Source organism: Poecilia mexicana, unplaced genomic scaffold (genome assembly GCF_051168715.1).
Source record: "Poecilia mexicana isolate PSO_F unplaced genomic scaffold, ASM5116871v1 scaffold_16, whole genome shotgun sequence".
Classification (NCBI taxonomy): domain Eukaryota; kingdom Metazoa; phylum Chordata; class Actinopteri; order Cyprinodontiformes; family Poeciliidae; genus Poecilia; species Poecilia mexicana.
Genome location: NW_028263385.1, coordinates 16,503,503 through 16,526,085, shown reverse-complemented (window position 1 = coordinate 16,526,085; position 22,583 = coordinate 16,503,503). Strand labels below are relative to the sequence as shown.

Sequence of the window (22,583 nt, the reverse complement as noted above, 5' to 3'; positions counted from 1 at the left end):
CATCACCAGCAGAGTGAAGGATTGTGGGTAAAAAGGAGGACCGTTGTTTACCATGGCGACAGAGACGCTACTGTTTATTAGCAGACACAGAGTTCTCCCATATTTTTCACTTTTGTTATATATATATCTAATTGACTGCCAGCAGTTTATCATTCCGTTTAAAGCGCCTTCAGATTGCGGCGTAGACGAATTCTTCGACATATCAAGTTTGTCGTGCTCCAGATGTGGTTCAAATCAGCGCAAGAGCTCTACAGGTCGGTTTTTATCATCGTAATACACATCTTAAGCTGATTTCGGGCTGTGATACCATCCTACAATAAGAAATATTTTACTATTTATACTTGAATGTAGAGTAATTTGAAATGTATGTTAGCGTGTGTCATCTAATAATCAGAGAGCCACTTATGTGAAGCTAAGTGCTGTTAGCTTCCTATTGTTTCATGTTTTGAGGGGAAGTAAAACATCGAATAAATGTTTTAATACTATTAAGGGTAAATCTTTTAACAGCAGACGCAGCAGTATCTGCCTGTGTTAGACAATGTGTAAAGGTTTATAGTGCTATGTCGTTGGAATAAAATTAATAATTTTTTGTTTTTTTAAGTTTTGCATATGCTTTTCATTTTAATCTTCTTTGTCCGTCCATATTTACTAAAGGTTGAAAGATTTTAGGTTCCAAGGAATTTGATGATGATTCATGTAATTGTACAATTAGTTATTGTAAATTTTATTTTTGTTTGTTTGCATGATATAAGAGGAAGGTCTTAAGTGGGGGCCTTTGGTGTATCTTTACAAAACATATTTAAAAAGTGAACACAGTTCATTTGCTCCGAAAATGAACTGTGAATGACTGAGTCATCTTATTGAATCTGTTGGAAATATACAGTGCAGTTTTACTAGATAGCGGAACCAGAATTGTCCTCTGTGACCATAAATGAAAAACCTTTCGGAAACATCAGAAGACTTATGTTAACATAAAAAGATATATATTTATAAAGAGTTAAAAGTTAAATTAATCAGTGCAACAAAGTAATTCCACTTGTTGGGATTTTATGTTAAAATTTAAATTGCTAGAAATTACACGATGAATGTAGTTTAATAAAGAATCTGGAAAAGCTATGAAAAGAAGAAATTTCTATGTATAACTTTGAAATCACAGAAGTAGAAAATAATACAGAAAAAGTGATAAAAGTAGAGAGCGCATCAGAAAGGGAAGGACTTCAAGATAAACTCCTCCCCTCCTGTAAATCTTTCCTGCTCCTTCTGGGTTGCCTTGTTACAATTGACTTATTTTTTACCACCAAACTTGTATCAATCGTCCACTCGTTATTAACCGTATGTGAACTGACACACACAGTTTGGATTATTTGATAACATTTTGTAAGTTTTAAGAAATTTCAAACCATTTCTTTTGTATTCACTCAGTTGTTGACTGGATAACTTTTTGTCATCTTGGAACTCCATGTGACCTCTGTTTATGTTAACATAATGTTCTTGGAGCTGAGGAGCAGAGCGCTTTCAAGGTTTTCTCCTGTCTGTACATCTGTTCCATTTAGCTGCACACCTGAGTCAACACACACACACGTTTGTATCACATTCCTGCAAATTCGCATGTCCAGAGGCTGGCCTGCTCCCAGTACTAACATATTGCCAGTTAGGCATAAAATTACAACACTGAGTAAATGAATAGGCTGGAAGGCTTAGAGGAAAAAAGCATGTATGATTTTTGATTGCAAATATTAAATTAATCTTGTTTTCTTTTCCAGACATGTGCCTGCATTAAATAAAAGCTATGATCGTGATGATTATAATGAAAGTGATAAATGATTCCTTAGTTATGCCTTCGCAGGTCCTAATTACTGAGAAGATGCAGTTAAATGAGTTGTGATTTTGATGATACTCTTGAAAACGATATAAAAATGGTGCGAGTGTATAATCACTAATGTAACAGGGTGTATAATAATCTGCTGTTGAGACATTAAGTGCTGAAACAGGGTGGTGCTCCTCTTAGCTAAGAGGAGGTAATTGTGAAGGAGGCTTATGGGAAAAAGAGGAATTGTCAGCAGATGGTCTCTGGTGCAAGAGATAACAAGCAAAGGGAAAGTGACTCATCATTTTGTCATTTTTCAGAATGGCCGTCATGGCTAGAGATGAACTGGACTGACGATTCCCCCACCCCCCAACTCTGCAATATGCATTTCAAAATATAACAATGCATACATTTTTAACAGATGTTTAAGTTGTGCTGTACCCCTACTATCTTGTTAATTATTCTGCACTGATCCTACTCTTTTTTTATTAATGTTAAATGTATGGTTTTTGATTTTAGTAAATATTGCGTCAGTTGCCATAAATTCCTATTTTCCTCGTTCCTTTCGTTCTCATCTGTACTTTCATCACTCTCGGTCAAGCCTTTTGCTTTCTTAAGTTTTCTTCCTCCAAAGAGACGCAGGAACAACTCATCTCAATGACATCTTTTATTCATCTTTTCTTTTGATGAATCTCATCTGCAGCATGTGAAAGCAACATGAGTGGTCACATGACTAGGCTGGAAACCTACAAACAGAAGAAATATTAGTTACAGATAACAATGAGTTCATTTTAACTTTAGTTTCTCAAGGAGTGATTCCATAATTTACTTGTAAGTTGACAGTGAATGAATGAATAAGCTATATTCCAAAACACATGACAAACTTTGCATCAAACAATAAATCTGTTTTGGTCTTCCGAATCCAATCTGAATCATGTAAGCTGTGATTAATGTCCATTTCCTACCTGTGCTGTCTTTGAGGAAGCTTTCAGTTGAGGTTCTTTGTCTGAAGAGAGATCATTGTGTGAGCACAGGTGTGCCAGGTTACCTTATAGACTTGGCTGCTGAGCTTGAGCAGTGGAAGGGATGGGAGCGCTTGATTCTTTGTGAGGTTTGTGCCAGTTGGGTGGAGATGGTGAATACATTCAAAAGTGTAGGATTTGCTGATTTAACTTGACACTCTCTGACCTTTGGCATTTTTAGCGGTGTCATTTGTGAACATCTGGAATTTGTAATTAGCCAACAATTATTGCACACCAATCAGTTCTTTGCAATGGGAATATTGCACACACTGATATTGCCATTACCACTTAGTCGTAACATATTGTCATCTACTACTCATCTGATTTTCCTTTGTTTTGCAGGACTGAGCTGCATTTGCCAGACTGGCTACAGAACCTTAAATGTCTTCAATGATAAAATATCCATTTCTTGCGAGCAGTGTCCTACAGACAGGCCCGTAGGTTCAATTTTTCTTTGATATCTTCTTGCTTCAGTAATATGAAAGTCCTGCAACTGTGTCATAATACAGATTTATCATCTATTCTCAATAGAAGACTGACTTTTTGGTGACTTGTTGTGTTTATGTACAGGCGGTAACACAGGATGGATTTGGGTGTATTCGCTGTCCACGCAGCCTCAGTACTGACGGAAAATGTCAGTGCCAATCAGGCTATATCCTGGGTGAGTTATTTACTTTTTAGTTTGATTTGCAATAGTAATAGGAATGAAAAGGGAGTTGATTGTTATATGTTCTAAGGACAGGAGTTCATGTTTGTTATTCTAGTGGAAAGGGATATCAATGGAAATCCTTTGAATGATGCCAGATGTGAAGCGTGCAACAACAACAGCCCTGCTTTGTCTGTGTCAAACATCAACGGAGACAGGTAAATGACCTGATTTATCTAGTCTGGAGCACTTCAATGCACTTTAATACAGTGAATCCTGCATCTTTTGCCCTGCTGAATAAATCCCCCTGCTGGCAACATGCTGTCTCTAAAGGATCTCCAGTTTTTCTTAAAATGTCTCGTGAAAACTTTTGAGTATGTTTGACTTCAAAGTAATGAGGTGGAAAAGGAATATGCTGCAACACGACAAAAAATTCAAAATGTGCTTTTAAGGCTCTGTATAATAATCATTTAATGGTGGGATTTGCGTACCTCATGGCTAAATTATTTGTACATGTTCAAATTGTCTTTCAGGTGTGAGAGATGTACGTCTACCTTCACTAACACCTCCTGTGTGTGTCCGGCTCCTAATGTTCAAGTGAGTTCAGTCGTGTGTCTCTCTCTTTACATATTCAAACAACTCGTCTCGTGTTCAGCTGTCAGAAGGAAATGTGTCATTAGTTTGCTTTGCTCTTTTCCAGGAAGGAGGGTTGTGTTTCCCTTCAAGAATCCTTTCCACTAATCCGAATCCCAGTGTCAACTATGCTCAGTTGGTAGGAATCCTCGGCTCTTGGTTTCTCAGTTGTTACATTTTGCACATTATTATCCACTCTGATTCGTTTTTGTCTTCTGTATTAGAAATTCAGCATTCAGTCGGCCTGGTTTGTGGAAAATCTCTACTCCTCCACAGCGGCGTGCCTCGTAATGAAAAAACACACTTATATTTTTTTTTAACAAAGATTCAAACAATGACTGTGGAGATGAAGCATTAGCTCCTCTGCATAAACATCTGATGTTCTCTTTGCAGACCTACTCCAACCTGACAGCCTGCCAGGCTCTTGGCAACATGTGTGTGTTGAACATGCACTCCTTTGCCAGTTCCTCTACTGATGCTTGTGGTCTTTTTAACACCGTTTACAGATCAAAAGCTGCTCTGAGCTCAGTTCAAGAAATTGCTTATTGGTATTCCTGTTTGATTTTTTTTTTTAATGTTTCAGTTTTAGCATGTTCATAAATTTCAAACTGATTTTTTTTTTTGAGTCTGAGCGCAGAGCAGACACCAGCAGCTTTGATTGTTTCTTCTCTAGGAGAGTTAATCTCCCGTGGCTTTTCTATGGAGACGAACCCGGGCTGGCTAGTCGCGTGCTTCAAACAGATCCTGTTCCCACCGTCTTCAGCTTCAGAGGAAGAAATCAGGCAAAACATGTTGACATTAAACAAGAAGAAAATAAAGGAAACACTTTAATAGCATGTCTTGTGCATACAGGTATTTTTAAGATATCTTTAAATATAATTTTTTTTTTTTTTTTTTTCAGAACACCAACATCCAGCTGCTTGCTGCTGTCTATAATGTCAGGGGGGAGTTCCTGAGGTGGGAGCAGGTCGGAGGAAGCAACCTGCAGGTAAGACTTTAAGTTGCTAGTGATCAAGACACTTAGGCTGCAAGCAAATAAGATTTGTGACTCAGATAATCTCTTTTAACACAGACTTCTGCACTGCCGAGAAAATAATCAGATCAGATGTGTGTGTCCAGACCATAGGACGTTTTTTCACTGGAACCTTTTTTTTTTTTTTTTTTTTTTTTTTTTTTTGTAAAAGTGCCATGACAAATTATTGTTACATAGATGAATCCCTCATGAAAAAGTTTATGCAAATACAAATTTAAATGTGCTGTATGCGTATTTTCATTTCATACCTGAAATTACCTCTGCAAGTCTTTCAGGTGTGTTCCCATGACGTTTGCACGTCTGCCTGTTATTTTTGGAAAAATAATTTGCGCTCAACCAGACTGGAATGAGAGAATCTGTCAGCATCGTCACCGCAGCATTATCCTATCTCATCAATAGAACGGTGCTTTCTGGGTGACAAAAAACTTGTACATTGGTCTCATCTAATAGGAGATATTTGCTTTGTTTACTATTAGCAAAGTGCAAACAGGAATTCTTGCAGCTCTCTTTCAATATCAGCTTTCATCTTGCCACTCGACATCAAGAGTGGCAAAGATTTGCAAATCGCACAATGGACTATTGTCCTATCAGCAGACTCTCCCTTACTCTCACAATGCTGTTTGTTCGCTAATGTTTTCTAACAAACATCTGAGGTCTTCACTGAACAGCTTTTTCTCCTAAACCCAGCTGGTTACAGTGAATTTTATTTATGGGTTTTAGAGTGAAATGTTCCTGGAAACAAACGCTCACTACATGTTCAGGTCTCGAAGACCGTGTTCCATGAACTACTTTGTCTCAGTCGGTCATAAATTGTATAAAATAAATTGAATTTTTGACAAAATGTGCAAAAGTTCAAAGAGCATCGGTACTGACCACATGTAATTTGAACAGCTTGTGAAGACTTCACAAACCTCCAACAATTCTTCCTTCCTTCTCCTGTAGCTTTGTCCAGGATTAGCCGCCAAGCAGGCAGCAGCCTTCAGCTTTGGAACCGCTTACCAAGAAAGTGTGAGTGCCTTCAACTTAATTGACTTTACAGAATGACAACAAACCTATATTCTGTGAAAAGTTGCTTTGGTTCTAAGCAGTTTTTGGACGTGTTTTGGTGTACGTTCAGTGTGACCTTTCAGTGGCGGATCTGCTGGATTCCCATCCCGAACCGTTGTTCTACGACATTTACATGGACCTGGGAGGAGGAGAGAGCAGGAAACTTCTCCCCCTGCCAACGCTGGTCGAAAACCAACAGTACAACGGAGGATTCATCAATCAGGGTGAGATTTCATTAATTAAAGCATACAACTTCATTCTAAATGAATGTTTGGTTAATTTCAATATATGTGTCTATGTTTTTATGCAGATAGTATGAGAAACTGGTATCTGACTCGCCGAATGTTTCTTGTGGACACTTTGAGTGGAAGAGAGAAGAGCATAACATCCTCGCCTAAAGTCATTCGTGTTGCCACCAGTGTCAAAATAAGGTAATATTTAATGTCGTCGTGGTCAAGATGGAAAAGAAAATGGAGAAATGTGCAATGCACTGACGTGTTTCAAACCTCCGGTAGGTTTCAACTCGTTCCTCGAAATCAGGAGGGGCTCATTTTCCCCCCTCTGATGACTTTGACTTACACGGATGTTCTCATCACGGACATCGATACTCAAACTGTGCCTGTGAGTACATTGCTGTGTTGTAAAAACACAAAAACAAAAATCCATTATACCTTTTTTGCGCCTCAGGCTGATTGCCTCTGGAATGCTGCAGTAATTTATCACAATATGCTATTTTTTAGCTGTACTTGTATCACTATGCCACTGAATGCTAGTTCCTCCAGCTAAGCCGGGCTGCAACAGTTCTTTTGAACATGTACAAAGCTTGATGGCAAGAGCAACAAATTTAAATAGCACACACGTTTACCAGAGCCAGGCTTCACTCAGATGTCACAGTAATGAGCCTCGGTCTGCTTTGATAAAGATTCACTCGCTTTCAAATGCTAAATGTTGGAGTGGCTTCAACTGCTGGGCAATCTAGTGTATTTTCTGATTCATTACCCAGATAGTTTTTGAATAAAAATCAAACAGTTGTGGAAAAATTTAATTACCAAGCACTGTTAGGTTAAAATCACTCAGTCAGGGTTGTTAATGCTGTGCACTTTATATGAGAGTCTACAAGGCCAGACACTCAGTACACAGGTCAGACTGAAAGCTCTGTCAGAAAGAATCAGTGTGTTTTTTTTTTTTTATACCAAACACAGGAGAGACAGTCTGCCTCCTGCTCCAGCAAAACAACATCTGACCTTGGGTGTGCAGCACAAGCGGGTTTATTTGGGAAAAGTTCATAAGCATTAAAATAAAAACATGACCGTCAGATTAATAATGATGGTCACTGATAGGTCCTCTCACCATATCTGCAGTGTACAGAAGTCAGATACATTTTCAAAAACTTGACATGTCTTAATGTCTTAAAACACAGGTTTTGTTTCTTTACTTTTAGGCCGCTGTAAGACACATTTTTCAATGTTTCACCATTTACCACAATGAAAAGGACTTTAGTTCAAAAAGCCCTTTAACTTGACCTTGATCCTCATAATTAATGGACTAACTTCAAGCGTTGAACCTGAACTCTGTTTACGTTAGGCTAAAGTTTATAGTTTTTGGGGTCACGGATATGTAAGTCTGGTGTCTTGTTGTCCTTTTCAGAAATTAACATAAAACCAAAAAATGATGACGGGAAAGCATGAACATTATAGAAATTCTACAAAAACATAAAAAAACAGGACTTGAATATAAATTTTAAAAACACGTTGGCCAAAATGTCGTCTTTTGATGCCGACTGTGTTCTCATGGCACCACATTTTAACTGACTGTAAAAATACTTGTATGCTCCGCCGAGTGTTGAGGTCATGACCCTGTTACGTTTTTATTTTGTGGGTCAGAAGCTGGAAAGTTTGACAGCTGCTGCTCTAATGTGTGTGTTTTGTAGATAACCTTTGCTATGGATTATGAGATGGATCAGACAGAGGCTCGTACAAAGACAGATGTGAGTATAAGTTTGGCTGAAACCATGACAACGAATCTGCATATGTGACTGAATAATAGTCACCCTTGGGTCACACAGACTGCCCTGGGCATCTTGGGCGGGCTGGCCGTGCTCTACTCGCTCCTGAAGACAGTCAGCTGGAAGAGGAGGATTGCTTCGCCCATCATTGATCTGGAGGTACATCGGCGTCTGTTGAATCGCTGTAAAGATGTCCTCCAGGTGTTCACGTATTTCTGGTCTCTGTGTTCTCCAGACGATGCTGAAGTTTCTGTTGTTTTACTCCGGTGACCTGGCCAACGTTTTCTTTATCGTCACGGTGGGAACTGGCCTTTACTGGCTCATTTTTTATAAGGTGGGTCATAAGAAATTTTTATATTTTTTGTTATTCATGCAGTTTCGATCCCATTTGTGCTGTTGTGTTCTTCTCTGTCAATAGTTTCAGCAGTCTGTTTTTGACACTGATTTCCTCAAATTTAACTTCCACTCTTTGCATGATCTTTCATCCTTCTTGCTTTCCATTTCTGCATTCTTTAGACACTAAAGGCAAGTTATTTTTTTACTCTGTTCTTTCATGGCCACCTTTGTTTGTGAAACAGATTCAACTCTGGTCGTTTTTGCAGCTTTTATCAGACAAACTGCCTCTGTGTGTCTACAGGCTCAGCAGTTTGTATCTGTGCTGCTTCCACTCCCTTCTCAAGAGGAGCAGTTTGTGACGTACATTGGTTGTGCCTTCGCTCTCAAGGTCAGATCACTCTGTAATCTCTAATACAATTTTTAGTAGTTTCCAGGTTATTTGTATTTCCATTCTGCCATCCAGTGTCTGTTTTCTTTTCAGGATTCATATTTAAATCCTAAGTTTAAAAGGGGGATATGTCTTTTAAACACATTTATCATATGGTATACATGATATAAAAGTGTCATGTTTTGTGCATTTGCATCCAGGCTGTCCAGTTTCTACACAAGCTGTATATGCAGGTGTCAGTCGATATATTTCTTATAGACTGGGAGAGACCACGAAGCAAAGGGAACAGGACAGTGCAAGGTACCAGCACAGTTACTCTGTTCTCACTACTTTAAGCTAGTTATTCAGTATTTTTCTTCTGTTGAGCTTCTCCCCTGTTGTTTCAGCTCACGGGGACAGTAAACGTGACCCCTCCCCGGTCAGCATCTGGAGGACTTACTTTGTGGCAAACGAGTGGAACAAGCTGCAGACCATTCGCAAGATCAGCCCAACCTTTCAGACCATGGCTGTGCTCTTCTGTCTGGAAGTATGTCTCACCCTGCATGTTCTGGTTGAAGCATTTCTGATGGGTACATGTCTGTTTTCCTTATCGCTATTACGCCATCTTGTGTTAAGGTGCTGAATTTCTCCAACCTAGCTTTGAGAGACCCTTGGTCAACGTTACAGCGCTCCCCAGAGGCGTACACCCCTCCTTACAGCCTGATTCTGCGCTACGGCCTTGCCGCCACACTTTGGCTCTGCATTGCCCTGCTGCAGGTAAACGGCCACCATTTTATTACTAATTATGGAGGTCTTTTGTTTCAGCTGCAATAACCGACAGTTGAATGTGCTTGCAGGTGATATTCTTCACTGTATTTTACGAACACTTTGTGAAGGACAAAATTCGTCAGTTTGTGGATCTCTGCTCTGTCAGCAATGTAAGCAGTAGCTCCTGTTTCTTTGTTTGTTTGTTGTTTTTTTTTTCTTCCAATCAGTAATAATTTCCATAAAAGGGCTTCCTCTGTTATTCTGTGTAGATCTCTGTGCTGCTGTTCTCCAATCGTTGTTTTGGTTACTACATCCATGGGCGCTCAGTGCATGGACACGCAGACACAAACATGGAGGAAATGAGCAATAACCTGAAGAGAGAACGTGTATGTACAACAGCAGTGAACCTGGTCGCCTTTCATTTTAATTTGCAGTGCTTTGTAGAAGTCCCACATTTCAAATGAAGTCGCTTCCAAGAAGCCAGGTCTTCTTGGAATCCTTCAAACTGTTATCGGACAGCATTATGCACTTCAGACTGTTTAAGATATTAAAGATAATATGGTTACTTAGAATCAAACAATAAAGACCTGTGAAAGTATTAGTACCCCTCCTAACATTTTTAAGTTTTGCCGCTCAAGGACTACAAAATTAATGTGTCAATGTGAAGTAGATGACAAAGGAACCGTTTGGTTTTCAGCTATTTTATTAGCAAATGCAAATCTGAAAAATGTGGATTTACATTTGTATTCGACCTCATCTACGTTTACATGCCTTAATGAAATCTGAAGTGATATAATTAGTAAATATATTATAAATTTAATCTCAGTATAAATGCAGCTCTACTGTGAAGGCATCTTATCGTTTACAGAACATTGGTGAACAGTCGTAAACATGAAGACCCAGACTTGCTACTCCGTGATGGTCTTCCACATTAATCCCTAATTAAACAGAAATGTGTGATTATCATATCACAAAATATGAAAAAAAAAAAAACTTAAGAGGGTTGAACACTTATGGCTGCTGCTGTATTTCTCTTCTTGCTCCTGTAGGAGTCGCTGTGCGGTCAGCGAGGTTTGGTCCCCAACTCTGACATTCAGACCTTTCAGGTGGCGATCACCAACCGTCTGAGGCAACAGTACGAAAGAATACAAGATTCTCTTAGCAGGGTATGTGATCACTTCTGTCGCCCTTATTCTTTGAGATAAAATAAAAACTAAAAATCTTTGACCGCTTTTACTCCAGAGGAACAGGCCGTCACGGTTGATGGATGCATCTACAGCCAACCTGTCAGATCTACAGTTCAGAGCGTACAACACCATGAACCACTTCCTGGGATCCATTATTGACCATGTTAGTACAAACACCCAGAAAGTAGCTCAGTCTGTGAGAATGCTGCCTTGGATCACATCTAATCTGATTCTGTTGTTTGTTTTGTGGATACTGCGAGTTTTATTTGCTGCAAATCTTTGTTTTCTCATGCTGGATTGTTGACTTAGGGCCATCCTGACATGGACTACATGGTGAAGGAAAAGCTGATGTTGGAGCGAGTCATTGGGATGGAGTTTATGGAGCCGGCTGATAAAAGCTACTTTTACAGTGGTAAAAAATTCACCTTTTATTGTTTGCAGACCTTTGGATGTGTGCATTTATAATATACCACTGCTCTCTTCTCTACAGATGAGGCCCACTCCTTCAGTAATGTCCTTTTTTATGGAAATGAGGCCACGCTGCTGATCTTTGACATTTTATTCTTCTGTGTTGTTGACCTTGGATCTCAGAACTTTGTGCTAGCAGCTGTGCTCACATACCTACAGCAAATGGTCAGTGTTTATGTATTTATAGTGTGTTATCTTCACCAAAGTGAAAATGTACATTAAACCAAAATGTGTTTGTTGCAGATATTCCGCTTCATCCGTAACACTCTTGGGAGAAGGAACCTTGCCAACAAAACACTGGTGGATCAGAGGTTTCTGATATAGACCTCAGGGTCTGCTTTCGGTGGCAAGGATGTTTACTGCTCGCTTGTTCTGTTCTCGTTAAAAGAATCTGTTCACTGCTGAATTTAACGCAAATGTTGTCTTTTTGGAAATATTTGTATGCTTTTATATTGATTAAATTGTTTTATATGAAATCTGACTGGAGTTTTGTTTTTATGGTAAAGTTCTTTCTTCCTTCCTTATTTCTTTCTCTTTCTTTAGTTGTTTAATTTTTTATTTAGTTCTTTACATAACAAGGATAAAAACATTTAGATATAATTATTTTTATTTTACATCAATAGCCATTTATAGGACATAATAAAATATCGCTGTGAAAGCCAAATATGTAGTATCTTTTACTGTTTTTTTATGACTTTTTTCTCTATTTTATTTTGTAGCATTAAAATATAGAAATAAATAAAATCAATTAAACTATTTCCTAATGTTATCTTAAAGATACTTGCAGTAATTTAAATGTTCTACTGTTTGTTTGCATTGTGATTTATTCATACATTTGTATTACTTGTACCTCTGTCAATCAAACCTATAAACTCGAACATTTTACTATGCTTTGCTGAGTATGCCAAAATTAATTTATCTTACAAACATTTTGTAATACAAATATTTTAAATTAAGTGTTTTTGAAAGCGAGAGATGTGACACATTTTACTAAATGTAGCAACTCGGATCATTCGGGGTTAATTTCTATTACAAATTTATTCTGATTTGGTTCCAGGATTCAAAGTTAGTCACGTCACTGCAAAAAAATACTGAAATTTCTCTGAAAAACATTTTTTGTAATATTAAATGTAGGTTTTTCGTGAGCTATAAGTCATTATCAACTCAACTTAAAAACTTGAGATATGTCACTGTCTGTAATGCATCCATTTAACTCTCCATAAGTATCACTTCTTGGACTGGAATATGCAGCCTTTTATTGTTTTTGTTGTTTTTTTTTACACGTTGCGTGCATGGGAGTGTTGACGTCACTGCGTAGGTTAAGGCTCAACCAATCAGGCTTCAACATGAGGTGTGGCGCTTTGGAGTAACACAAACCGAAGGGGTTGGGTTCGAGTCATGAACTTAAATACCTACTTCACATCTGTCGGATAGGGTAAGAGCACATTTTGTTCTGTTGTGTCCCCTTCTCTACAGACGGACTTTTATAAAGTATTCTTCGGTGTACCTGGAATGTTTATGTTATATAAGTGTAGCAATTTCTATCGACGGCTTGTGGGTGTAACCCAGAGCTAGCTACATTAGACTGAATCTTGATGCTTTATCTTCACGACTGACTTGAGTTTTAAACTGTAAGTCTGTTTAAACATTATTAATTCACACCATGTCTCCGTATGCTACTGCTGTTGCTTATATCATGTTGGCTAACTGCGTTCGGTACCTAGTTTGTAATTAGCTTAGAGAAGCTAATTATGTCAACAAACAACTTTTAAAGCTCAGAGACGAGACGAGTCCTCTGGTCTGTTTGGGTCACAGTTTTGTTTTTTTTTATTTCCGGATGGTTGTTGGGTACATTTCGTTCACATCAGGGTCACTCTGTGAAAGTCTGATGCAGCAGAAACGACTAAAATGCTCCAGGTTTAAACAGAAATAACCAGTCGTAGGGAGACAGGAGTGGCTTCAGAAGCTGCAGATATATTAAAATCAGTAAATTGGAGCGGGTTATTTGAAGAGTCACGGTCAGGACTCGGTTTTCCTGGCCAGCAGCAGTCATAACTATCAGAGGAACAAATGCCAGTACTCAGTTATTTTTAACTCTCTGTGCACCAGTTCTGACCTATATTTGCAGAGGTCTGCAGAGCTGCTACTCAAACTAATACTGCTCCTCTATTGCAAATTTTTACGTTTCATTGCAAAAAGGCATATTGTAGTTTTTAATGACCATACAAGACTTCCTCCTTCTACTAGTAAACCTGAGTTACAGTTCCAAACTGCTACTTTTGTTATGTAGCTTCTCCTTTTATTGCAATGAGAAAGTGTCAGCGACCAAAGTTTCCTTCAGTTGTATAAAGCATAGAGATCCACAGGTTGCCCCGCCGCTACCTGTGGAAAACGACTCTACTACACTTTTCACTACATTAGGAAAAATACACATTCGACTGTTTTCTAAAATATTCCATTTGCTTAAAGTGCAGAGTCATGGTGGAGAACAGAAATGAATGAAGCCTTCTTGTAAACATAACCATCTGTCTCTAAATATGAGTGCAGACTTACATGGTCTCATACCAACCCTCTACTTAAAATTAAAGCACTCTTTATTATCCAACATAGGTTACAGAAATGCATAACTAAGCTATATTTTCATTCAAAATAAATAGATCCATCAGTTAAGTTTCACCAAAAACATCCTCTGACTGCGTACATAAGATCTCTTTGTCCTTTCCTTTGTCATGACACGTAAGATTTTCCTCGAAATAGATTTGAACAGGGAAGTGCTTAAAGGAAATATTTTGAGCTATATTAGCAGTAAATATGATCCCTATTAATTTCTTTTACAGATAGGAGTGCCAGTGACCAGGAAAAGGAAAATTGGTTAATCAACAACCTTTTCAAGCCATTAATCTGATTTTATCTGTCTGCAGCAGGGTTTGGGTTTAACAGATGATGTGAAGCAAAGATTGGTAAGCATATCAGTACCTGTAGTAGTGAACAAATGAGCTATTTTCCATTGCAGATCAGACCAAAACGTAAACTATAAGTTGATATTGGCCATGAAAATCCTCATCTTTCGATATAATAATTTGGTCTTCGGAGCGTTGGAGATTTTTGGATTTCAGATTCAGAATGACTCAACCTTATGAGAATAAATCTACTTGTTTGCACAGCGTTTGTTTAATGGTGCGAACAGAGAACGCTCTGTTCACCACGCGTACATCTGAGCTCTTAATGTGCTTCTTCTTCTTCAGGTGTGTGCACATCGGTGGTGCTTTGATTACCGGTGCTGCATGGTCAGCCATGCCTGTTACATCCCAACTACTCAGGGGTTTGCCCCGTGCCAAGGTCTTTGCCTCCAGTCTGTTACCATGCCAACACCACCAGCCACACCTCGGTTCCCTGCCTGCCCTTAGAGGCCCGTCCCAAACATGGCAGACACACCCGGCAGGAAGGTGCTACCAGACGTCCTCGGCGCTTCACAATTACATCCTGACGCCCCCACAGGTCAACTCCATCCTGAAAGCCAACGAGTACAGCTTCAAGGTCGGTGCGGGTCATGCACAGAGTTCCTGATTCATTATTTATTTATTTACATTCTCATCCTGTTGTTTGTTTTCGCCATCCGGTTGCAGGTGCCAGAGTTTGATGGTAAAAATGTGTCATCTGTGATGGGTTTTGAAAGCAACCAGCTTCCGGCCAACGCTCCCATCGAGGACCGGCGGAGCGCGGCGACTTGCCTGCAGACACGAGGAATGCTCCTGGGCGTGTTTGATGGACACGCCGGCTGCGCCTGCGCTCAGGTGATCTGTTCACTCTATGGAGGTTTTAATTCATTTCTTTGGGTTTTTTTAGGCATTGGTCAAACAGTAATATCAGACTTCATTAGGCTATTTTTAGGTATAGAGAAAACATCTAGACACTTTCCAAGACATTTTTTTTTTTTAAATCAGCAGCAGTGTATGCTATCATAATCTTATATTTTTTTTCTCTGCAGGCGCTGAGTGAGAGGCTGTTTTACTACATCGCGGTCTCACTGCTCCCCCATGACACTCTGTGTGAGCTGGAGGCCTCAGTGGAGGCCGGCCGAGCGCTCAGTCCCATCCTGCAGTGGCACAAACACCCCAATGACTACTTCACCCGGGAGGCTCAGAGCCTCTATTTCAACAGCCTGAGAACCTACTGGCAGGAGCTAATTGACCTAACCAGGTGAGAATCACACAGTGTAGCAATACTCTATTTAATAAAACTGTTTTATCCTGGTCAGAACAGTATTTTTAAATAAGACATGTCCACAAGAATAACTATATTTCCACATTTGATCATAATGCAAGAAGAAACTTCAGTTCATTTAATTTGGGAGTATATTGGATAGACCAATAAAAATCTTGAGAAGTGTGGAGTGCATTTGTATCTATCACCTCAGTCCTGTTGGAGTTTGTCTGATCCAGATTTTAATGTCTAGAGTTTTTATTCTGGTGTTTGAATGGAGAGCATCTGTGAGCTTCAGTTTCCAGATGTTAACAAGGTTTGGGCCGGTATGAGAAATTCATCACAGTATCTGGACAAAAATTTTACACATGAACTAAAACATCTAGTTGCTTTCACTCAAAACATCTTCAAAAGTGTAATTTAGTTCACTAATTGATTAAATTCTGTTCAATTTCTGTTTCACATTTTCCATTGAGGTTTTCGTGCTTGACCTGTTGGGGTTTACTCTCCTTATGGGCGATGTCAAATCAGCAGAAATATTATATGAGCCAAAATATAACATAAAAAAACCAGTTTTATTTTTAATATTTAATGTTTTTGAAAATGTCCAATGCATATTAATTTATCATTTGGTCTTTCTCATCAGTGATTGTTGTCATGTGAAATATTTCAAACAGGACTTTCTGGTTTCTTATTTTACTCTTTGTGACCTCAACACACCCTCAGCATCACTGACTAATCTGTTATTGTTTGACCTGGACATCTTTGGTTGCCGTTCCTCTTTTTCAGACAATCCGTCTTCATATTTCTCTCATTCTTTAGCCCAGGCGACGTTCCAGACACCCGAGAGGCCTTACTGAACGCCTTCAAGAGGCTGGACAACGACATTTCTCTGGAAGCTCAGGTGAGAAACAGTCTGTGGTTTTGATACGAATCTGTTTCTTTTTATAGGAACAAACTTGGATGCGTTCCTCCCAGCAACAACCTGAGCTGACCCATTTCCTGTTCTGCTGTTTAAGATGTCCATGAGTCACGATAGAGTCGAGTTGCAGGTTTATGCAGGTCATGACATTTATCTGGACTGTCAAATCTGAGGAATGTTTCCATCAGTAAGAGATCTTGAGGACATTCATCAGTCCAGGCTGCCAGTGTTAGGAATGAGAACATCCGGATTTAAACTTTGGTAGACCAGAAATGAGCTCAGATGTCACTTCATCTCCATGTGATATAAACTTGCTAAGGTTCTTACCATCTGTGTGTGGTTTCTCTCTTACAGGTTGGAGACGCGAGCGCGTTTCTGCACTACTGGGTTCTGAGAGTGGCATTTTCTGGAGCTACAGCCTGTGTGGCGCACATCGATGGACCAGATCTGTATGGAGAATAAATGTCCAGCAGCACATTGTGGTTCCAGTTGTTGTTTTTATGAAGCTAATATCTAAACCCCTGCCCTCCCCCATTTTTATCTTAAAAGCTACATAGCCAACGCCGGGGACGCCCGGGCCGTGTTGGGGGTGCAGGAGGAGGATGGTTCATTCAGTGCTCACACACTGTCCAACGACCACAGCGCCCAGAACGACAGCGAGGTCGCTCGGATACGAAGCGAGCATCCTCACTCTGAGAGGAAGACCGTTATTCGTCAGGTAGTGATTTTAACCAGTGTAGGGCTGAAACGATTCCTCGAATGATTCGAGTACCTCGATTACTAAAATTCCTCGAGGAAAATTTACCTGCCTCGAAGCTTCGTTAATTTATGTTTTATTAGTTAGCGCACCGTGTTCCGGCCGGGACTTCATTAGCGTTGCGCGGAGCTCTCACTTCCGCCTGAGTTGTTGACAAAAGCTAAGTCTCAGCGGCATAAAGTCCAATCTTCAAGATTGGCCTGTGGGGATTTTATTGATTGATGATAATGCCCGACTTTTTATCGTTTTTGGGGAACCAATAAGCATCCTTAAAATGACTGGGGGAATGCCTGGAGTACGGCAGCATTTCTCCTCCGGGGCTGCTGGTTGAAAGCGAACGGCGGGAAGAGCGCTGAGGTGAGCGGATAGACTGAACAGGGCGGGCGGCTGAGTAGCTGATGCTTACCGTGTAAATGTAGCTTTACCGACGAACCGCACAATAAATTTCATATCCCGGTCTGAAGAAACGGGTGGCGGAGCGCATCGTACATGGCTGGTAGATGAGTTTCTGAGTGTGACCAGTGAAGGTGTCGTAAATATCCCGTATTGCTTCTCCCCGTGTTCGTCCCCCGGTCTAACGGTTCGTCAGTCCGCTGGTCTATTTCCTCCCCTCCACCCCATCTTACGTTCGTTCATTCGCCCTCTCCTCCCACTCCAGGCGGCATTTCCCGTATTTTCAAACCCAAAGCGTGACAGGTTAGGTGGCAAGGTGAGTTTAATTAATCTATTAAACTCACTGAAGATGAATACATAAACTAAAAGCTGGATTGTAGACATTTTTTATAAGCATATTTGTGAGCCTGCCTCTTTGTTATTAAATTCAATATAATTTCAGATTTTTCTATAACTTTTCTTCTGGTTAACTTAGAAAGTGAGCTATTATTGTTACAGGTTAGTTTTCTAAACTACAAAAAAGCAACTGTTAGGGATGCTCAAATATGAAAAATTGGACTGATATTGGTATCTGATAGTAACACCGGTATTATACCAGATTTACCAATATTTCATTTTATAATTTTTTTTAAATCCGATTACTCGATTAATCGTAAGAATAATCGATAGATTACTCGATTACTAAAATATTCGTTTACAACAGCCCTAAACCAGTGTGCCCGTGGTAAAAAAAAAAAAAAAGTCAGTCTGAACTTCTGCCTCTCTCCGTCTCTCTCTGCATCAGGACCGACTGCTGGGCCTGCTCATGCCGTTCCGCGCCTTCGGTGACGTGAAGTTCAAGTGGAGCATCGAACTGCAGAAGCGCGTTCTGGAGTCTGGACCCGATCAGCTCCATGAGAACGAGCACACCAAGTTCATCCCTCCCAACTACCACACGCCACCCTACCTGACCGCTGAGCCGGAGATCACGTACCACAGGCTGCGGCCGCAGGACCGCTTCCTGGTGAGAGAGGAACGCTGACAAATGCTGCTCATTTAATTTATTCATGCAACAACTTAGTAGCTTCATGCATTTATTTATTTATGCTTTTATGTGTCCAGTATTACGTTAATTTAGTTATTCAATCGTTCATTCATGTATTCTTTCGTTCGTTCTGTCGCATGAATGAAGAGTTTGTTAAATGTCTGAGAGAATTTCAGTCGTCGCCATAGCTAAAGTTTTAGTAGTCTTATTTAATTCAGTTGGATAATAAATGTTTTCTGTGGAGGAAGGTTGCCTTCCTCTCCTAAATTATTTTATTTATTTACACATCGGGCTGAAAGAATTAATTGTTTCAGCCCGACTCAATTATTGAAATACTCGTCAATTACTTTAGTAATGGATGCATCATTAATTGGAGTTTACAGACTCTAAAGGTCATGTGCCAATTTCTTCTATACAATTAATCAATTAATAGCCACAAGTTGTCATAAAGTTCTTGTTGTGCCGCGATATTCTGCTTGGTCTTCCCTTTAAAATATTATCCAATTATCTCATTTTCCCTCCATCTTGTCAAACTACTGAATAAATCAGAAATGTTGGCACTGACTCAGAGATCCTTGACATTTACTAAAATGAAAGAAAACCATGCCGGGGTCTTTTGTCTCGTCTTTTAGACGGTAGATACTGCAGTGACTAATGGCGGCTTCACCTCCCATGTCTAAGAGCTAATTAGTTCTCAGGTTTGATGAATGGGCTCTTTATTCTGATGTTTTTACTATTATTTTCATCAAATATGCCATGTCTGTCCTCCAAACCACGTTTGTAAATCTTTTTTTTTCCCGATTGAAAGGGTGGTTTTTTTTGCTCTCTACATAAAAGGTTTGAGTGTAAATTTTAGAAAGCTCTTTCTAAGAGTCTGGGTTCATTAATGTTTTATGTGTTGCAGATTTTCCTTTAATTGAACTGATTTGTAAAGAACATTTCAAACTGTTTTTGTGAAAAGTAGAAAGTATTTTTTCACTATTAGATGAAACTAGCCTAGTAAAAAGAGGCCAGATCCTTGTTCTCTTTTCCTACGGAGAGTCTGGACTCCGAAGTTTTAGATTTTACGCAGTCACTCATGATTGGCCGTCATGTATGTAATCGCCAGTTTGACGGTGCATTATACTGCTAAAGACGGTACTAAAGAGAGAAGTGCTGGGTGATGTTTGAGTGAGGCCAACACAGACCGAACGGCTTTGTTCACTAAAACTAAAGGCAGGTTCCAGAAAATTGACGTCATCGTTCACAGTTTCTACTCTCTGATTGGCCTGGTAGGAAAACTATGACAGGGAATCCAAGATCCAAGTAAACGGGAGAAAGCCCAGACTGTGCTGCGAGTAAGATTTGAATAGAGGAAGAACAAATGGAGGTTGAGAGATTAAAGTTTATTTACTTAAGATCAAGATGATTCTGAGCATCGCCCTCCTCTGTCTGCAGGTGATCGGCTCAGACGGCCTCTGGGAGACGCTCCACCGGCAGGAAGTGATCCGCATTGTCGGCGAGTATTTGACTGGGGTTCACCAGCGCCAGCCGCTTAAAGTGGGAGGCTACAAAGTCACTCTGGGACAGATGCAGGGTCTGCTCGAGGAGCGGAAGGCCCGCATGTCCTCCGCGTTCGAGGACCAGAACTCGGCGACGCACCTGATGCGGCACGCGGTGGGAAACAACGAGTTCGGCACGGTGGACCACGAGCGGCTGTCCAAGATGCTGTCGCTGCCCGAGGAGCTGGCTCGCATGTACCGCGATGACATCACCATCATCGTCACCCAGTTCAACCCTCACGTGATCGGCGCGCAGAGACAGGAGGACAAGTCTCACTGACTGATTCAACTGTGTGCCACAGATTTAAAAACCAAGCACACCACATGGACAAATCTCTGTTCAGCTATTTTTAACTCTATTCATGGAATATTAATGCAGCAGCACAAAAGTTTAGTTTTTTATGGTTTTAAAAGGTCATCAGATTGGCTTAGTGTTTGTTTTTTTTGTTTTTTTCATGAGTTGCCATGCACAGCAGTCACTGTTAATGATGCCGCATGCTTTCATCCTCAAATTTAAGCAAGAAGAGCTTAAAGAGCTTCGTGTCCGCTGAAAAGCAAAGCGGTTCTGGTTAGCAAGCCCGACTTTGAACCAGGCATGAGATCCTCTGGACAAATACTTCCATATTATCCTGGTATTAATACACACATGATTTATTACAAATGCACTTTTCCTATTAGATTCCAGTTTTCTTTGAGGTCTGAGCAGTCTTGCAACAGCAACTATTTTCACTGCTAAAATCTTGTAACTTTAACTATAATGTTAATATTACCTTAAATATTTATTTATGGTTTTGAACTCTAGTTTTCTAGTGTTCTTTGGGCCAAACGGGACACATTTTTGCATTTTCTTCTCTTTATGAAGTGTAACGAGCTAAAATTAACCGGTTAATTAGTGGGGCTGGAAGACTTTCACAGCTGTAGTTTTAAAAATGAATGATGCTTAGTAGCTTTCTTTCAGCCAGCTGACCAGCATTAGCAGCAACAGGCGGAAGAAGGGCAGCACTCCGTTAAACTTGGACACTCCAGACACCTCCTGTGAATCACTTTAAGAAAACTTTAAACCAGATGAAGGGTGTAAGTGTTGGACTTTGAAATCACTGGTTGATCTTGATGCTGCTAGCTGGTCCATGATAGCTTGACTGTTTTTTCTCTGCTTCAGATCATCGTCACCGTCTAGTTCACTATTGAATGGAGTGTTGAGTTTTTTTTTTTGTTTTTTTTGTTTTGTTACGAAGACTGTTTGAGTCAATCTGTGCAGCTTGTTTGAAGGAAGTTAAATTATCTCTCTGGGTTTTGGATTTTCAATCCCGCGAGGAGGATGATTTGGATCTTTTGAAGTTTATGTTAAATCTGATGGGTCACAGCCGGAACATTACAACCTAAAAGTTCCACAAAAATAATTAAGTACTCTTACATTTTAAGGTCACCAATTATTTACATAATCTGAAAATAGTAAAGTGGATAATTACATTCGTTTTGCTTTGACCTCAAATCTGTAGCTGCACCTTCTTTTTTTTTTTTGCCTTGCCTCCTGCTTCTTTGCTTGGAGATGCACTAATGAAGGAGTTGTTCCCCTGTGTGATCTAAGAGCGCTTTGGCTGAAGTGACAGAGTGTGTCGTGAAACTGTAAGCAGATGCAGTCACTGAGCTTCTTTTCTAAACACAGGGGTCAAGAATCTACATTATTTTTTTCCTGACAGGTCATTACCCGTTTGTTTTGCTCCTGGATTGCGTTATTCTTCCCTTTGGAGGTAAAGCAGAGCCTTTTTTCTTTTACCCATGGATTACTGATGTGTACAGAAAGACTATATAATCAGGATGTGTTTTAAAATCGGGCTGTTTCAACATCAAATATTTATTCTGCCTCAGCAGTATGTTACACATCTTCTCTGTTGTATGTATAAATTGTAACTTATGGGGATTTGAGTTTTGTATGTGAAAATAAAATGCTAAACAGACAGCTTCCTGTGAAGGTTTATTTATTTATTTTCGTGTGCGCTGCAGGACATCCAGCCAACTAAACCTATGAAGGTTATTGCATTTCAGGATAAACATAGTTTATAAGTTTACTGCTCATAAACTCTTGACTTTCTTGGCTTATTTAGAGAGCTGCAGTCTTATTTTTACCACAAGATGGTGCTGCAGCACCAAATAACAGCAGAAAACTCAATTTTGAAGAAATAAAAGCTCAGATTTAGTCAGTTTCATACAAAGTGCAACAGTTCCTAAATATTTTTGTGACTTTATGAACCAGGATAAAGGGCAACAGTTCAGATTGTCGCATAATGTTAAATATCTGGTACTATTTTACCAAATGGTATTTGGTATTTAGGAGCAAAAATCATTCAAAATCTGCTCTGATAATCTGTAAAGGAGAGCCTAACCCGGTAGGCCTTAAAACTTTTTTGTAAACATCAAAAAAGG

At 39.7% G+C, this 22,583-nt stretch overlaps 2 protein-coding genes across 5 annotated transcripts; both read left to right on the top strand.

Annotated features, from left to right (window-relative positions):
- The first annotated feature begins 4 nt into the window (after window positions 1-4).
- Window positions 5-11,795, top strand: tmem67 (transmembrane protein 67). The gene is made up of 28 exons (XM_015007116.2): window positions 5-254; window positions 3,172-3,266; window positions 3,400-3,490; window positions 3,594-3,693; window positions 4,009-4,072; window positions 4,176-4,247; window positions 4,333-4,395; window positions 4,502-4,656; window positions 4,782-4,890; window positions 5,010-5,096; window positions 6,084-6,149; window positions 6,259-6,412; window positions 6,499-6,619; window positions 6,704-6,809; window positions 8,119-8,175; window positions 8,254-8,352; window positions 8,429-8,527; window positions 8,831-8,917; window positions 9,118-9,217; window positions 9,304-9,443; window positions 9,533-9,673; window positions 9,754-9,834; window positions 9,934-10,050; window positions 10,714-10,830; window positions 10,907-11,014; window positions 11,161-11,263; window positions 11,342-11,484; window positions 11,563-11,795. Exons 1-28 carry the CDS (start codon window positions 53-55, stop codon window positions 11,641-11,643), a joined length of 2,958 nt encoding a protein of 985 aa, XP_014862602.2. The 5' UTR covers window positions 5-52; the 3' UTR covers window positions 11,644-11,795.
- An 804-nt stretch (window positions 11,796-12,599) lies between these two features.
- pdp1 (pyruvate dehydrogenase phosphatase catalytic subunit 1) lies at window positions 12,600-22,119 on the top strand. 4 transcript variants are annotated; one of them, XM_088013804.1, is made up of 10 exons: window positions 12,600-12,754; window positions 14,157-14,279; window positions 14,565-14,856; window positions 14,946-15,113; window positions 15,308-15,519; window positions 16,345-16,426; window positions 16,799-16,893; window positions 16,994-17,162; window positions 18,379-18,597; window positions 20,056-22,119. In XM_088013804.1, exons 3-10 carry the CDS (start codon window positions 14,614-14,616, stop codon window positions 20,437-20,439), a joined length of 1,572 nt encoding a protein of 523 aa, XP_087869930.1. In that variant the 5' UTR covers window positions 12,600-12,754; window positions 14,157-14,279; window positions 14,565-14,613; the 3' UTR covers window positions 20,440-22,119. The 4 variants fall into 4 exon arrangements, with proteins under 4 accessions (XP_087869930.1, XP_014862591.1, XP_087869929.1 ...); XM_088013803.1 differs by lacking the exon at window positions 12,600-12,754 and adding an exon at window positions 12,771-12,950; XM_015007105.2 differs by lacking the exon at window positions 14,157-14,279.
- Window positions 22,120-22,583: the final 464 nt, after the last annotated feature.

Coding starts and splice junctions, on each gene's coding strand:
- pdp1 (XM_015007105.2), top strand. CDS start 14,614: ATGCCTGTTACATCCCAACTACTCAGGGGTTTGCCCCGTGCCAAGGTC. Junction 15,114..15,307: donor CCGGCTGCGCCTGCGCTCAG/GTGATCTGTTCA, acceptor TTTTCTCTGCAG/GCGCTGAGTGAGAGGCTGTT. Junction 16,427..16,798: donor ACATTTCTCTGGAAGCTCAG/GTGAGAAACAGT, acceptor TCTCTCTTACAG/GTTGGAGACGCGAGCGCGTT.
- tmem67 (XM_015007116.2), top strand. CDS start 53: ATGGCGACAGAGACGCTACTGTTTATTAGCAGACACAGAGTTCTCCCA. Junction 6,620..6,703: donor GCCACCAGTGTCAAAATAAG/GTAATATTTAAT, acceptor AACCTCCGGTAG/GTTTCAACTCGTTCCTCGAA. Junction 11,485..11,562: donor TCACATACCTACAGCAAATG/GTCAGTGTTTAT, acceptor TGTTTGTTGCAG/ATATTCCGCTTCATCCGTAA.